Source organism: Danio rerio, chromosome 7 (genome assembly GCF_052040795.2).
Source record: "Danio rerio strain M-AB ecotype USA chromosome 7, GRCz13ab, whole genome shotgun sequence".
NCBI classification, from domain to species: domain Eukaryota; kingdom Metazoa; phylum Chordata; class Actinopteri; order Cypriniformes; family Danionidae; genus Danio; species Danio rerio.
This window is the reverse complement of record NC_141027.1, coordinates 71415224-71431950: the sequence shown is the minus strand read 5'-3', so window position 1 is coordinate 71431950 and position 16727 is coordinate 71415224. Positions and strand designations below refer to the sequence as shown.

The following is a 16727-nucleotide window of genomic DNA, read 5'->3' as shown; positions in this document are numbered from 1 at the left end:
GTAAACAAAGGAAAATACTTCAAAACTAATGTAGTTGTTTCTCCAACAGGTTTGTCAGTTTTAATGAGACTGCCACTGCAGATGCTGTACTGGGCTATCTGATAGCCTTCTTGGTTCTATTGGCCACCATCAAGCTGTGGCATCTGCTGAGACTAAATCCCAAGCTACACATGATCACTTCTACACTGCAGCGGGCATGGACCGATATCTCTGGGTTCATCGTGGTCATGACCATCATGTTTTTAGCCTATTCCATTGCCGTGAGTACAGTATCATGCTCCCCTGACATTCTTGGATGTGTAATGAAAACCGACTAGGATCAAGGCCTACAACCATGGCAACAGGGCAATTTAGTTACAACTCCATCACACCTTTCTGAAGAACTAATTCTGAAGGACTTGATTAGCTAGATAATATGAAGTTCATTAGGGTTGAAGCTGAACTGTCCCCAATTTCGGTTCTGGAGGGCCGGTGTCTTGCAAAGTTTAGTTCCAACCCCAATCAGACACACATGGCTAGCTTATCAAGTTCTTACTAGGCTTTCAAGAAACATCCTTGCAGGTGTGATGAGGCAAGATGGAGCTAAAATCTGCAGGACACCGTCTCTCCAGGACTGAGTTTGGACATCCCTGGTTTAAAGGCCAGAGATCGTCTTAATGGCCCTAGCACACTTCATCTTCACTTAAGGCCCTGGTATAATTGAACCACAATTAAAAAAACAAACTGAAATGACATCAACAAAATTAGTTTAAACGGTTCAAAACTGCTCAACATAAACTTTTGGGGCAGTTAGTTTAGGCTCCTAAACACCTTTGAGCTACCATTGGTCTGCGGCAATTACACAATCTGTGGTTGTGTTCGGGAACTCCTACCTTCCTGTATATAAGATTTCTTTCCCCTGATTTGTTAGGTCAGACAGAAGAACAACATCCAAAACAATATCAGTAGCCACATAAATACACTGGAAAGTCAAGTAGCAGAGCTGGAACAGATGTATCCTCACCTGTAGGATCACTTGTGGAGAGACTTTGAAGACACAAAGAGGGTCACACACGACAAGAAGCCCCCCTCAATGCGCCACATCTTTTCTATGAGTTTGCACACACTGGCGAATGATGCCATTCAGTGTCTGTCCCTGACATATAGAAAACAATGTAAATATGGTGAGGTGGCACTTCTTATAAAGGCTATTTGCCAGATACTTAGGAAAATGTTTTTATGTCTCAGCCTTAGGGTTGGGTATTGTTTGGGGTTATTTCGATACCGGTGCTAAATAGACACTTTTAAAACGTACGCCTGAACAGACACTTGAGCCAAAAAAATGATGGTGGATGACTCTAGAAAATCTTTTGACAATAAAAAAAAAATGAATTTAAACAATATAATAAAAAGTTTAAAGGGCCATGAAACCACATACTGAAGCTGCGTCTTTTTTAAAGGAGACGAGCAGCAAATCCGGATCTCACCATTGATGAGAAATGCTCTCGAGTAAAAAATGTTCCAAACAAACGGAACTCTACGGATCCACGCATGAGTCTAGCAGCGTCTGAAAAAATGAAAACAAAACCTTGACATTATGAAAGCAACACTGGTGACCCGTATCTCCAAACAATTCTTATTCTTTTCCCGCAACTTTTGGCAACACAACATGTGTTGTCTCTCTGCCGTCTGAACACTGTTTCAGGTACAGTCTAAGAAAGCTAGCATGCATATTAATGAAGTTGCAGCGCATTCATAATGGAGCGCGCTGATTGGTTTGAACCAAGCCATACTCATGAATGAATGCAACGCACTCAGAGTCTACACACTGGAATAAACGCTATTATCTGGCCGTGACTCAGCTTCAAAAATTAGTTTCAAACCGGAAGTGCGAATTTGCTCAAAATAATGCAAAAACAACCAATTTTCACTTTTTAGTAAAATATATGTGTCCTAATTGTGTTTTTAGCAGTGTGGGACACATAAACGACTGTCAACAGCTCAAGAAATGTTTTGGTGTTTCGTGACCCTTTAAAGTATACATCAATTAAGAATTAAATGTTTAGAGATAGTGTCACACAACGCATACCTAGGTGTACCTTTAATGTACCCCTTGATGCTTCTTACATTCTTGTCGCAGCACCAGTGGCATCGAAATTAGACACCGAAATTCCTATGCTGATTTGGTCCGGATCATACCGTTTACAAAGGTACCGAGTTTCGGTATCCAACCCTTCTTCGCCTCCATTGTTGTGTTTAGGAATACATGCGAGCATACCATCTTACACTTTTTGAACTTATTTTTCTTTTAAACAAAGAGCACAAAAGAAATCTGAAGCATATATGGGCCTTCATGGACTAGCACAGGGATGTCCAGACTCGGTCCTGGAGGGCCGGTGTCCTGCAAAGCTTAGTTTCAACCCCAAACAGACACAGCTGCCTAGCTAATAAAACTCTAACTAGGCAGTCTAGAAACATGCTTGCAGGTCTGTTGAAGTAAGTTGGAGCTAAAATCTGCTGGACACTGGCCCTCCAGGACCGAGTTTGGACACCCCTGGTCTAGCAGATCATTTCAATTCCACAAGATTGCAGGTGTTCAATTCATCGTCTTTGCTCTTAAAAGGGTGCTTGTATGCACCCTCTTTGTGGTCCCTATGGGCCTTCAATATGCACTTCTGCTAAACACACTGAGGTCTACAAAACAGTAGCAGTAGCCATCTCAAGTAAATACATAAGCAACATGATACATAAGGAAATAAAACTGAATTTGATCGTAATCTTTGCCATCATAGCTCTTAATCACTGCAAAAAATGCTTTTCTTGCTTAGATTTTGTCTTGTTTCTAGTCTAAATATCAAAAGTTTCTTATATCAAGAAGCATTTTCTAGACAAGTAAAACATATTGTCTTGTTTTGAGAAATAATATGCCAATATTAAGTGAGTTTTTCCTTAAAACAAGCAAAATAATCTGTTAATGCGTTAAGCAAATTAATCATGTTTTTTCTTTTGACGTAAGATTATTTTGCTTACTCCATTGGTAGATTATTTAGCTTGTTTTAAGAAAAAAACTTACTTAATATATTTTGTCAAAACAAGACAATATGTTTTGCTTTCTTGATTTAGAAATTTTTAGAGATTTGGACTAGAATCAAGACAAAAAAATCTAAGTAAGAAAAGCATTTTTTGCAGTGTTTGAGGTGTTGTGGACATGCTATTTCATTGACTAGACACAAAAACAATCAGCAAGTTTAAGGACATTGTCCTTTATTTCATCAGTCTGATGCATGGCAAAGCATATTCACACTTCTTTCATTTTGAATCCCATCAGTGCAATCTGATGTACGGTTGGAGGCTCAACTCGTACAGAACTCTGCTTGAGGCTGCACAGACCATTATTTGCCTACAACTGGGTATCTTTAACTATGACGAGGTAAACTGAAGAGCTTGTACTAAATCGGTTCTCACTCGCATCGTCTTAAAGCATTTATTCACATACTTTATAAATTTCCAACAGGTTTTGGACTACAACCCAGTTCTGGGAGCTTTCCTGATCGGATCCTGCATCATCTTTATGACTTTCGTAGTTCTCAACCTCTTTATATCAGTGATTTTGGTGGCGTTCAATGAAGAGCAACTTCACCCCACAGTAAATATTTTAGTCAATCCAAAGCTTTGCTGTATTTCTGAAATTTATAATTGCGTCAATTGACTGTCCAATCTCTCTTTCCTCAGCCCTCTGAGGAGGAGGAGATCGTGGAACTGATGCTGATGAAGATCTGCAGCCTCCTTGGCATCAAGTGCAAGAAAAAGCAAACAAACGCAGATGCTCCAATGACTACAGCCTCAGTCATATCTTAGGAATCATGCTTGTCTGTACAACCATGTGACAGTCCATGCTACCCTTACTGTGAAATGCCTCTTGGTATTTGAATGCTTAGTCATTGTTCTTGTAAATTATATTATGCTAAGCTTTTCCCCTGACATTTACCTTACCTACTATACATTAGTTTTGCTTGAATGTTTGTCAGTTATTACAACTACTGCAAGAAATATACAACTTTGTCTTAGAGTGTTTGTCCTATTATTATATTACATCAATCAACATGTCAGCTTTTCTGAGTGGAAAGGAGATCTCATTATTTGTTGTTAGACGAGAACAATGTGAAGTAAAATTACCTTGAGAATGGTTTCAACAAATGAAACTCTTGTATACACCACTAATCTATACTACCTGACAAAAGTTTTGAAGGGCCTCTAGATTATGCTAATTTTAGCAAAATGAAAGTATGAATTTAGTAGAATCTGGCAACAAATCCACTGCAATTATCAGTATCTTGTGCTTCATTTCAAATTAACTAAAATTATCTATGAAAGGCACTTCAGAGAAGTAACGATCAGGGCTGCCAAGCTGAAGGGTGATCCTAATTTAATCGTTACAGACCTCTAAACTCTGTCCTTCCGATTAACTCAAGAACAGTGTGTAGAGCTTTATGGAATGGGTTTCCAAGGCCAAACAGCTTACATCACTGAGTGCAATGCAAAACGTTGGATGTAGTGGCATAAAGCACACAGTGGACATGCATACTCTGGAGTGACAAGCCACACTTCTCTGTCTGGTAATCTAATAGACAAGACGGAGCTTCTCAGCGCTGGATAGACATTAAAAAGTAGAAGCTTTGAGAGCAGACGTCAGACATGCTTTAACTTGTGATAATGTTAGCTTTAGCATTAGGACAGTTTTGTCCTAATACAGTTGTCCAACAAATCAGCAGTCTAAAGTCAGCATGGATTCAATGTTTACTCTTCTTATATGTATGTAGTTATGCTTCTTATAAACAATGTACCTTCCTGCAGATTTCAGTTGCTAACCATATCAAACACACCTGAACCAATTAATTAGGACCTCAACACCATGTGATAATTACAGGCCGGTGTGTTTGATATGGGTTGCAACTGAAATCTGCTGGAAGGTGGCTCTCCAGGAACAGGGTTGGCCACCCCTGTTCTAAAGCAAGGCCTTAATTAGTTGGCACAGGTGTATTTGGCTTTGAAATCTGCTAAATCAATGGCTTACGAGAAGCAAACTTGGACAATAGACTTACCATTTGCTGGCCCTACAAACAGTCAACTCCAATCAGCATCCTGGAGGGCCGGTGTCCAGTAGTCCAGCTGTAACACTTGTTAAAAAATTTTCTACAGAATGTGCATTCCAAAAGGGATACACGGAGCTCTGAAGGGCACTTCACATTCAGACTAAGAACAATAACGGTCACCATATTTAAGAGTGATTCCAAACCGAAGTGCTCAAAACAGGGGTGCCCAAACTCGCTCCGGGAAGCCTGCTGTTCTGCTGTGTTTAGCTCCAACCCCAACTAGAATCAACCGAATCAGCTAGTCGAGCTCGTTAGCTGCGGTCACACTAGACTTTTCTCCCCAAAGACTTGCGTCAGACCAGAAACGCAAGGTTGTGCAGCAAGTTTTGCAGTTCGCTGCGTTGCAAAGTTCAAGCTTGGTGAACTCTTACCTGCGAAATCGCATAGCGTGACTGTGTGAGACCAACCAATGATCAAAACATGACCTCTCTGGACAGGAATTTACAACATGGACTTTTTTTTATGTCTAATCATCTTGTTTAATCCCGCCCCTTTTTGTAGCACCATATGACAGAGTTTCACATGCTCAAACTCAAATGTGGACGCAGCTTCACAAGGTATACTAGAAACTTATTGGCAGGTGTGTTAAAGCGAGTTGGAGCTAAACTCTTGAGGACACCTGTCCTCAGGGGTTTGATCACCCCTGTTTTAGAATATAGGATTTGGAAGGGCACACTAGATGGACACTTCAGGTCACCATTATCCTTTCCACAGGGGAAGTTGCTTAAAAATGGGTACAACAGGAAGCGCAGTTTCCTTATTTAGGACAGTTTAGGTCAACCAGCATTCAAAATGCGCAATAAAGGGTTTCCCTTGTACATCTTAAACTGCAGAGCAGTTAAGCCTTTGATGCAGGAGTGTCTAAACTTGATTCAGGAGGGATGATGTCCTAAAGAATTTAGCTTCTACTTGCCTCAAAACACTGCCAGGATGTTTCTAGCATGCTTAGTAAGAGCTTAATTACCTGTGTCTGATTAAGGTTGGAGCTAAACGATTCAGGACACTCTGGAACCAAGATTGGGCACCAATGCTTTGAAGTGATTAGGGCAGGGGTGTCCAATCTTGGTCCTGGAGGGCCTCTGTCCCGGAGAGTTTAGCTCAGGTGTGGGCAAACTTGATCCTGGAGGGCCAGTGTCCTGCATAGTTTAGCTCCAACCATATTCAAACAGACCTCATAGAGTTCAAGTGATCTCGAAGACACTGATTAATTTGTTCAGGTGTGTTTGACTAGTGTTGGAACAAAACTCTGCAGGGACACCGGCCCTCGAGGATCAAGTTTGCCCATCCCTGGTTTTGCTCAAACCTTAATCAACACACCTGAACCAGCTAATCAAGCTATTACTACATTTACTAGAACAGGGGTGGCCAACCCTGTTCCTGGAGAGCCACCTTCCTGCAGATTTCAGTTGCAACCCATATCAAACACACCGGCGTGTAATTATCACGTGGTGTTCCGGTTCTAACTAATTGGTTCAGGTGTTTGATATGGGTAGCAACTGAAATCTGCAGGAAGGTGGCTCTCCAGGAACAGGGTTGGCCACACCTTTACTAGAAGATCTCCAGGCAGGTGTGTAGAAGCAAGTTGGAGCTAAAGTCAGCAAGACTCTGGCCCTCCAGGACCGAGTTTGGACAACCCTGGATTGGGGTATTGGTCTAAAACTCAAATCCTGGGGTAATCCCTCCAGTAGTCATGTTTCTGTGGAATAGTGTCTGAGATCATTGGATTAATAGTGGCCCAACTCAGTCCTGAAATGCAGGTGTCCTGCATAGTTTAGCTCCAACTTCCTTCAACACACCTGCCTGGAAGTTTCTAGTATACCTAGAAAGAGCTTGATTAACTGGATCAAGTGTGACCAATTGGTGTTGGAACTAAAATATGCAGGACACCGGCCGTCAAGGTCAGAGTTTGGGCACCCTTGGATTAGGGCAGGGGTGGGCAAACTCGGTCCTGGAGGGCCGGTGTCCTGCACAGTTTAGCTCCAACTCTAATCAAACACACCTGCTTATAGATTTCTAGTGATTTTGAAAACACTGATTACCATGTTCAGGTGTGTTTGATTAGGATTGGAGCAAAACTGTGCAGGAAACCGGCCCTCCAGGACCGAGTTTGCCCACCCCTGGATTAGGACATAGAAGTGTAATATTCTGAATGTAATGCAGGGAAAGTCTAAAGATTTTTATTAACTGGTCGAAGCATTTTTAATCAGAATCAGACATAACCTTCCCAACGCAGTGGCCTTACAGGACAAATTTGGACACTCATTTTTTCAGAGAGAATTCAAATTGTTCAACTCCTCCCCCTCAACATTACACCTTAAGGACATCTCCTTCATTGGACACCCAGGAAATAGAGATTATGGAAGGAACATGAAAAGAATCCTGTACCTGTTTGTAAACCCCTGACTCAGACTATTTTTTCCAGACAAAGCCAAAAACCTGACAAATCTTTCCTTTTTATTTTCAAGTTCGACTGCATCTTGCTTGTATGACCAAGCCCATGTCTTAAGCAACTGTATCTCTATGATAAAAAATAAACAAAACAAACTATGTACATTGTAAGGTTTAGTACATGGCATTGGCATACATGGCCACATAATTGCTGCTTGCTTCAGTTTTTCCACCCATATGGGGTTTTTTAATATAATCTAGTCAATCGTCCAAATGGGAAAACGGCACGATAACAAATTACCAAAAAATGCAAATTGATCCAAAAATATAATTTTAAAGCTGTTTGTTTTTTTTAATGTCGTGTATAATGATGGTTCATCCATACATCAACCAAATGCTTGAGACCTCCTCAAATCATGCTCCACTGACTTAAATGACTTACAGTGCTTGTAACAATATCTTTTGTCCAGATTGAACACCGAGTGCATATCTTTTGGAGCCGAAAACAATTTTTTTTTACAAGCAGCAAAAGATTGCCACACACTATTACCGAAGCCCTCTGAACACCAACCATTATAGGAGAAGTCACCGTCCAGGTAACAATGTTCCAATTCTTAAATAGTCTTCAACTGAGTTAAAAAAATTTGCAGTCTGATACAGAAGGCTAAGAGACCTGAACAATATGAAAGTGCTAGTCATTAATTTACAGAGATCAGGCATCACATAGTGCTATGACAAGTATCCAATATGCTACATTTGAATACACATGTTGACACCTTACAAATGCCTCTGGTTGTTTGACCAGGCAACTTAAAAATCAAGTGCCTTGGCTAGTTATGTACAATATGAGAATCTTTTTTTGTTTCATTTTGATTTTTTTTTGATGAAGAAAAATGTTGACACTACTGCCAGAGGTATAATCTTGAGAAGGCCCTTTGGCCCATACAGTGACAATGATTTTGACGGTATGTCTCAATTTCAATTCTTCAGCCCCCGTTAGTATGTGTGTGGGAACTGCCGTTATGGTATTCCTCTAACTTTTGGATTCCATAAGACAACATTGTTCAGAGCTTTATTTCTTCCCCCACTTTGCTTAGCGTTCAAGTTCTTGGTTTGTTTTCCCAGGCATTGGTTGCGTTTGGTCACCTTCCCACATCTTCTGGTGCTGTTCAAATTTGATAGTCAAGAGTTGAAGAGTGAGAGAGAAGAACCAGTTCTGGAACCACTACTTCAGGGAGCAACACAAGTGTTTTCATTTCACTACATTCAGTCACAGTTAGAAAGGGGAAGGAAAAGAGAGGACTCAATTCATCCCAGGGGCGCTGCCACCAAAATTGAAACTGGATGGCACCACGGGTGCTGTGAACTTGTATCCTCCGTGTTTCTCGATCATCTTTGATTCTAAAAACATAAAATAAAGGGAAAATAAGCACATCTATCAAAACAGGTAGCATTTTAGGCAGTATACCGAGTTGGTGGAACCTTTTTCACAGTATAAAAGCATGTTTCAGATGCATTTTAATGCTTGACTGTTCTTCATGACTGATTCCAATTTTCTTACTAGATACCAACCAATTTGATACCAATTTCCATTTTTCTCCCCATGTTTTTCTTTACTAGAAATCAAATTCTTATGAAAGCAAAATGCAATTTGCTTCATCACAAGCTGCATCTAGTGATTTCATATTAGAGGCAACAATCATGATCCACACACAGTAGAAACGCATGATCTTGGGTAGCTGGTCATTTAAAATAGACTGTATATTTATCAAAATATTAAGTGGAAAAAAAAACAATGACTGTGAAACCGTGCAATACATAAAACAGAGGCACAGACCTAAAACAAAACACATGCTGCTTAAATATGTAATTCATTCTCTTCCAGCAGGGGGCACCTAAAGAACTGCAGGAGTAACAGCATTTCCTTGGTTACAGCTGTAAACAAAGCAGCTGGTCTGTTTGTATTTAAAGGTCCCGTGAAGTGCTTTGAAATGTGCATTTTTTTAATCCAATGTTTGATGTAATCTCAAGCAAAAAATGAAGAGAGTGGAAGAGAGTAGCACCTCCTCTTTGACAAACAACCAATAGTGTTGTTTTACCACCGCTCTGCCAGTGTGAGTGACTGAGATCAAGCACATCAAATAAGAAGCATCTTCACATAGATCAACTTGATTATGTAAGACACTATAGAATAGGGGTCACCAAACTTGTTCCTGGAGGACCGGTGTCCAGCAGATTTTAACTCCAACTCTAATCAAACACACCTGAACAAGCTAATCAAGGTCTTACTAGGTATACTTGAAAAATCCAGGCAGGTGAGCTGAGGCAAGTTGGAGCTAAACCCTGCAGGGACACCGGTCCTCCAGGATTGAGATTGGTGACCCCTGCTATAGAGCATTTGAATGGTCAAGATTAGATGAGAAAGTAAACTATGAGGTGATGTGACAAATCGTTGATGATATAGACAGAAGTGACCAACTGCAAGCTTTTAATGTTTATACACGTTTTATACTTGCTAAACACTAATAGTCACTGTTTTGGAGCACACTAGCTAATAGATATCCTTAAAACTATCAGACTGAAAGTAACATCAAAAATCTTTTTATTTTAATTTCAATGGACATTTAATAAGGCTTATACTGAGATAATCCAAGAAGAAAATACCCTCTAAACACTGCAGGTTTCACTCATAAATGCTTTGGAAAAACTTACTGGCACATGTATTGTCTATGTGTGGGGTTTTATCAAACCACTTACTAACTTATTAAAATCCACACACAAAATAACATTGTGTGTTTAGATGCACAATTACACTGAATAAAGTCCACTGCATGAAGTGTGGATGTTTACAAAAGGTTTAGACAATGAAATGCCAACCCCAAGTGAAAGTTAAATGAGCTGTAATGAACTGGCGAAACACAAATATGACCCGTCCAGTATGTGATGTTGAAAAAATTAGGGAATCATGTAACAATGAAACAAATCAAAGTTAGTTAAATCTGCTGCATCTCTTGTTTTTCTGTGTGCTCCATTGTTATTCACACCACCAACATGCTGTATGTAGCGCCACAAAATAGTCCTTACTGTACATAACATTTCATTTACAGTTAATATTTACATTAAAATGTCAGAATATGATGTAAAAAAATTCTGTTGTTCAAAGACCTTTAATAAAATTCGATCAATAGTGATAATTAAACGTTTCTTAAATATTGATAATGTGCATTGTAATTGTTCTTGTACAGTATTGAATTTAAGATTTTTTAATTAAGAATTTTTTTGTTCTTTTTTTGACAGAAGCAAAGTACAATTGTTGATATAACACTGCAGACAAATTTAAGTTCAAATTTAATTCAAGCACTTTCAAGGAAGTTTGTTTTTAAGCACTTCCCAGGCCTTAAATCCTTATGTCTGTAATGCAAGTACTTTCAAGAACTGTAGGAACCCTGAATTTGTATGCAAATCCAGACATGGATCGGCCAAACAAACCAAAAACCATGCGGTAAAACATCTGAATTTGTGTTCTGAAGATGACAGAAGGTGGAACAACATGAGTATGTTTTTCAATTTTGGGTGAACTAACCCTTTACAACCTTTTTAATGCACCCCTCGAGTTAATTTATGCACTTTCTAAGCTTTAAAACTGAGAGAGCATGTGATCCTTGGGGATTTAGAAGGAAAGAAACTGCACAGTCATTTATTCAGCTTTTATTTAACAGCATTTAGCCTCACCATGTGCTGCCCGCCGCTGATCTGCAAGCGTTGCGATATCCTGAAGCTGTTTTCTTTGTTCCTCGTCGAGACAATGTGTAATCGCCTGGTACCATGCGGGGTCGCGAGCCTGGACATCTACAGAACAAAGCAGAGCCTGTTAGCAAACAAAACGAGCTACAAGTACTCGTCTATTACACTGCACATAAAACAACCCATACTCTGCATTATGGCTTTGAAGATCTGGTATTCATCTACGAGGTTGTCTTCATCGTCCACTAAGGTCGTGTAACCCTCCAGAGCGGTTTCCTCTGCGTCGTCTTCCTCCCAGTCTTCATCATCACCATCCTCGCCTGCTTGTTTAGCAAGCATTTCCAGGTATTCCTGACCTTCATCGTCTATGTCATCTTCATCACTGCCTAACTCGGCTGCAAGGCACAAAATGAATATCAGGGTAAAATCACTATTAATTAAGAGTTTTGTGGTACACAATTTTTACATTTTGGTAAGTGTTTAGGTCACAAAATTCCTTGTCCTCCTTTATTTAAGGGAGTTGACTCACTTTTAAATTAAGGTGAACTATCCCTTTAAAATGTTACCTTAAAACAGCAGGAAACGGCAGTATAAAATAAGTCATTTACCGTTCTCTTCTTCCTCCTCCCCGTCTTCTTCATCATCGTCTTCATCGTTCTCGTGTTCAGCCCTGCAGGCGTAGGCTCTCTTCAGGCCGTTAAACAGGAGGATGGCGGCAGGAAGGAGCTGACCCGCCACCTGATTGACCGCCTGCGGCCTCTGCTCCAGATCCATGAGGGCGCACAGACCCAACACACACATCTTACGATCGTGGAGCCTGGAAACAAAAGCGACTGCATGTTACCAAACCCTGAGAAATGTTCTTTTTAAAAGTAACAAGACAGCAGATTATACAATGCGTTTAACATTTTCAACAAATATATATATGCAGTTGAAGTCAGAATTATTAGCCCCCCTGAATTATTAGCGCCCCTGTTTTTTTTTTTTTTTTTTCACCAATTTCTGTTTAATGGAGGGAAGATTGTTTCAGCACATTTCTAAGCATAATAGTTTTAAAAACTTTTTTCTAATACGGATTTATTTTATCTTTGAAATGATGACAGTAAATAATATTTTACTTGATATTTTTCAAGACATTTCTATACAGCTTAAAGTGACATTTAAAGGCTTAACTAGGTTAATAAGGTGAACTAGGCAGGTTAGGGTAATTAGGCAAGTTATTGTATAATGATGGTTTGTTCTGTAGACGATCGGGGAAAAAAATTAGCTTAAAGGGGCTAATAATTTTGTCCCAAAAATGTTTTTTAAAAAATTTATAACTGCTTCTATTCTAGCTGAAATAAAACAAATAAGACTTTCTCCAGAAGAAAAAATATTATCAGACATACTATGAAAGTTTCCTTGCTCTGTAAAAAATAATTTGACAAATATTTTAAAAAATAATAAAATCAAAAGGGGGCTAATCATTCTGACTTCAACTGTGTGTATATATAAATCACACGATTCAGATCACATTATGGTTTATTAGTCATGGATCAGACCATTGTTTGGATTAGCCAAAAAGGGGCCACAAATGTCATTTGCCTGACTTGGATTACAAAAACAGTACAGCAAGAACCTTTTGTTTTTAACAAACAAATCTGAAAATCTGTAATTTTGTTCAAAATAAAATGAAATAATCAGCTGAATAGAAATAAATAGTAAAATATTCAGTGCTGTGAAAAATGCACTGTTGATAAATGCTGAATGTAGAAATCCAACATTATTATTTGTACAACCCATATTTAATTTTATTCTCATTTTCAATAAATGATTCAGTTATTCACTCATAAAACTTCATGTTTTATTTCAAGATGATCATTTTAGAATAACTATTCAGTGGCATTTTTAATGGCTGGTTGTCGTCACCTGTTGATTCATTCATTCATTCTTTTTGGCTTAGTCTCTTTTTTGTAATCAGGGGTCACCACCGCGGATTGAACCACCAACTTATCCAGCACATTTTTACGCAGCGGATGCCCCTCCAGCCGCAACCCATCACTGGGAAACATCCACACACACTCATAGACTGCGGTCAATTTTAGCATACCCAATTCACCTGTACCGCATGTCTTTGGACTCTGGGGGAAACCCACACGAGCACAGTGAGAACATGTAAACTCCACACAGAAACGGCAACTGACCCATCCGTGGATTGAACCAGCGACCTTCTTGCTGTGAGGCGAATGTGCTGTCACCAATTGGTTAAATAATGTAATTGCTGCCTACAACTTTTATTTTTGAGCATCAAGTTAAATGCATATGACAGCGATTTTAATTTACCATAAACATCAGAGGTTAAATCTAAACTCTAAAACGTTATCCCAGTACTTCTGGTTATTTGACTGTTTTTTTTTTTGACTATTTTTTTATTTTTTGCATTTTTGACTTGCAGCGATTCAAGAGATTATTAAACATATGCAAATCACCATCATTTATAATTTATGTTGCGTGCAAAATCGTGTCCTATACTGAATGCATAATGCAGGCTTTACAAGTAGTGACAGAAAACACCTTTAACCTAAGAAACTTCTTCCATCATATTTCACAGGAAAGCCTAAATGCTTTCATACATGGGATTTGAATGAGCGAGAGGCGATCTCTCTGTGATAGTTACAAATTTAGTGCAGTAAAAAAAAATGTATTAACACGCAGGTCAAGTGTGGTCTGAGCCGTGGCTTGTGATCTGTACAAATCATGGATCAACCATGATCAAGTACACCCCTATAACAGGTCTAGTTGATTAAACAGTACTTCTAGTAGCGGACACCGACTACTGATTCAATACTGTATGCATACATTTGTGTGTGCAAATACTCAACTTTGCTCTGGTCTGGATGTATTCATTACTCTTTACCTAGACTACTTAAATGCATGTAAAACAAAAAAAACGTTCACAAAATAAAAACTAAATTAAAACTAATAAAACATTAATGAAGCAAATAAACTAAACTAAAATGTAGAGCAAATAATAAATTAAAATAAAATAGTAACGAAATATAAAATAATTTTAAAAAACGCTAAATTAGAAACTATAATTACCTTAACACCAACTGTCAGAGGTAAAAATGTAGCTTCCACCCAGATACTCTTTTAAAAATATTGATTCTCTAGTGTGATTGAATACTGCTTTTACTGTCTACTTGTAGGAGTTGTACTGGTTAGTCGACTAGACCTGCACACCTCTAATTATTACACACACATAAAGAAATAACAGAACTCTGTGTGTCACTGCAGATAGCGGTATAAAGTGTTTACCCGAGGAAGCAGTCGATGTCTTTGAGCCACTGAGAGATGAAGTGGTTGGTGATGGGCTCAGTGTTATTGGGGAAGCGCAGGTTCTCCAGAGTGTTGAGGAGCAGAGGAGGGCTGTAATAGATGGCAGCGATGGCCACCTGCAGACACATGGTCCTCAACTCACTCGTCTTCACTTCACGTGTCAAGCGCTCCAAAGCGGTCGTCACAAACAACGGCACCACCTGCAGGTAAACACACCAAGCTCATATTAACCTGTAAAGACTAGTTAAAAAAAAAAACCCTCACTTAAAAATAAAAATAAAGCAAAAATATGCAAAACTGTTGTTAATTTGTAGAAGATAGGAAGTACGTGTATACAATATTTCAATAAAATTGATAATATTTAAATTAATGTTTTATCAGGGTTTTAATAAAACAAAGATATTTGTTAAATTATACATTTTTTTCTTCTACGGTTACATGCCTGGGGTGCTGCTTTTTTGTTACCTCCTCCACTTTCTGTTTTTATTTGCTGTCTGCTCTCCTAAAATCTAGGTTTTCCGATTGGCTCGCAAAGTTTTCACGAGTGACCCAATAAGAAGAGGATGAGGGTCATTTAAGCACTCCAGTGACAACTAGTGTTGCCAGATTGGGCAGTTTTAAAAAAATGGCATTGGTGGGTTGACAAAACTTGGGCGGTTTTGAAACAAATTTTATATGCAACTTATTTAAAGGGTCACGAAACACCAAAACACATTTTATGAGCTGTTGACAGTCATATACGTGTCCCATGCTGCTAAAAACTTAATGGGCCACTTATATTTCCCAAAAAAGTGAAAATTGGTTGTTTTTGCGTTATTTCCAGCAAATCTGTTCTTCTGGTTTAAAACAAATTTTTGAAGCTGCGTCACAGAGATTAGATCCTTATGTGTATTCCAGCGTGGAGACTGGATGTCTGTACCTGCGAGTGCATTGTGACGTCTGAGCATGCAGCAATAATTCATAAGAAAGACTTGGTTAAACCAATCAGCACGCTCTATTGTGAAGGAGGTGCAACCTTATTAAAATGCGTGATAGCTTCCAAGACTGTTTTTTCCTGTTAGTGTTCAGACGGCAGAGAGACGCCACGTTGTGTTGCCAAAACAAGTGAAAGAAGTAGAATTGTTTGGAGACATGGGTCATCAGTGTTGCATTTATAAATGTGCTGCAACAAAGGTTTTGTTTTCATTTCCCTGCTATGAGAGCGCAGCTGGACTTGCGTGTGGTTTACAGTGCATTCAACACGCGACAAATACGTTTGTAAGGAGCATTTTTAACCGAGAACTTTTCGCATTTGGAACTGGTGAAATCCGGATTTGCCGCTCGTCTCTCCTTTTAAAAATGATATGGCTCCGGCTGGTGTTGATTGTCCTGTCTCTACAAATTTGTTAAGTAAGTGATCAGTGGTCTTTGTTTGTTTATTCAGATGGCAAAGTTAGTTTGTATCAGCAGTACTCTTTCAGTGTTTAAAGACATACCTTAGTCAAAATGATTTTTAAGTTACTAAGTTTACAGTGTATGGACTGAAAGATCCGCTGTAAATGCTGCTTTGAGTGTAAACATGTAAACACCGGAATCAAACTATTACCATCGTGTAGGATTTGCCACATTTTGTGACAGGATAGTCTACACACACACACACACAGCTTTCTGACGCTACCTACCGAGTGCATCCAAGTTACCGAGAAATGCGGAGTTTTCTCCCATTCGCTGTTATGCAAAACCTTCCCTCTCTCTCCTACCTAAACAGAGCTGGACACACCCACTTTCATTCGTCTCTTTGGTATAACTCTTTAGTTATTTTAAGGTGGGGAGGGTTTAGCTAGCGTGTTTAATTAGTTATTTTCCTTGATTTGTCACCGCTTGATTTCCTTCCCTCTGTAAGGTTTGTTTTAATTAGCTTATTTCGCATTTACTGTTCACATTTGTAAAAATACTTTGGGAAAATAAATATTCTTATTTTTTTCTTATCTTTATCCTTGTAAATAAAGCGAACCACTTTTTGTCATGTCAGATGTCTGTTGATTCATAGCAGCAAACGTCTCATGGGAAGTTAAAAGATAAAGGGTTGTCAATTACATTTAGCCCTTTTCATCCTCCAAGCCACACGAGGCATAACATCTACCAAGTCAATTGCTGATAAACAAA

At 39.0% G+C, this 16727-nt stretch overlaps 2 protein-coding genes across 4 annotated transcripts in view; one reads left to right on the top strand and one right to left on the bottom strand.

Moving 5' to 3' along the window:
* The window catches only part of pkd1l2a (polycystic kidney disease 1 like 2a), a 372606-nt gene extending 368248 nt beyond the window's left edge, over positions 1-4358 (top strand). For both annotated transcript variants that reach the window (XM_087262122.1, XM_087262121.1), the window contains 4 exons: positions 50-260; positions 3308-3409; positions 3494-3625; positions 3712-4358. In XM_087262122.1, the coding sequence (XP_087118248.1) occupies positions 50-260; positions 3308-3409; positions 3494-3625; positions 3712-3837 (571 nt within the window). In that variant the 3' untranslated portion in view covers positions 3838-4358. The remainder of the gene's footprint in view (positions 1-49; positions 261-3307; positions 3410-3493; positions 3626-3711) is intronic.
* A 2954-nt stretch (positions 4359-7312) lies between these two features.
* The window catches only part of ipo7 (importin 7), a 53053-nt gene continuing 43638 nt past the window's right edge, over positions 7313-16727 (bottom strand). The window contains exons 21-25 of one of the 2 annotated variants that reach the window (NM_200905.3): positions 14562-14782; positions 11873-12081; positions 11453-11659; positions 11253-11369; positions 7313-8921 (exon numbers count right to left, since the gene is read on the bottom strand). In NM_200905.3, coding sequence (NP_957199.2) covers positions 8824-8921; positions 11253-11369; positions 11453-11659; positions 11873-12081; positions 14562-14782 — 852 coding nt within the window. In that variant the 3' untranslated portion in view covers positions 7313-8823. The remainder of the gene's footprint in view (positions 8922-11252; positions 11370-11452; positions 11660-11872; positions 12082-14561; positions 14783-16727) is intronic. The other variant, XR_015494560.1, reaches the window with a different exon arrangement.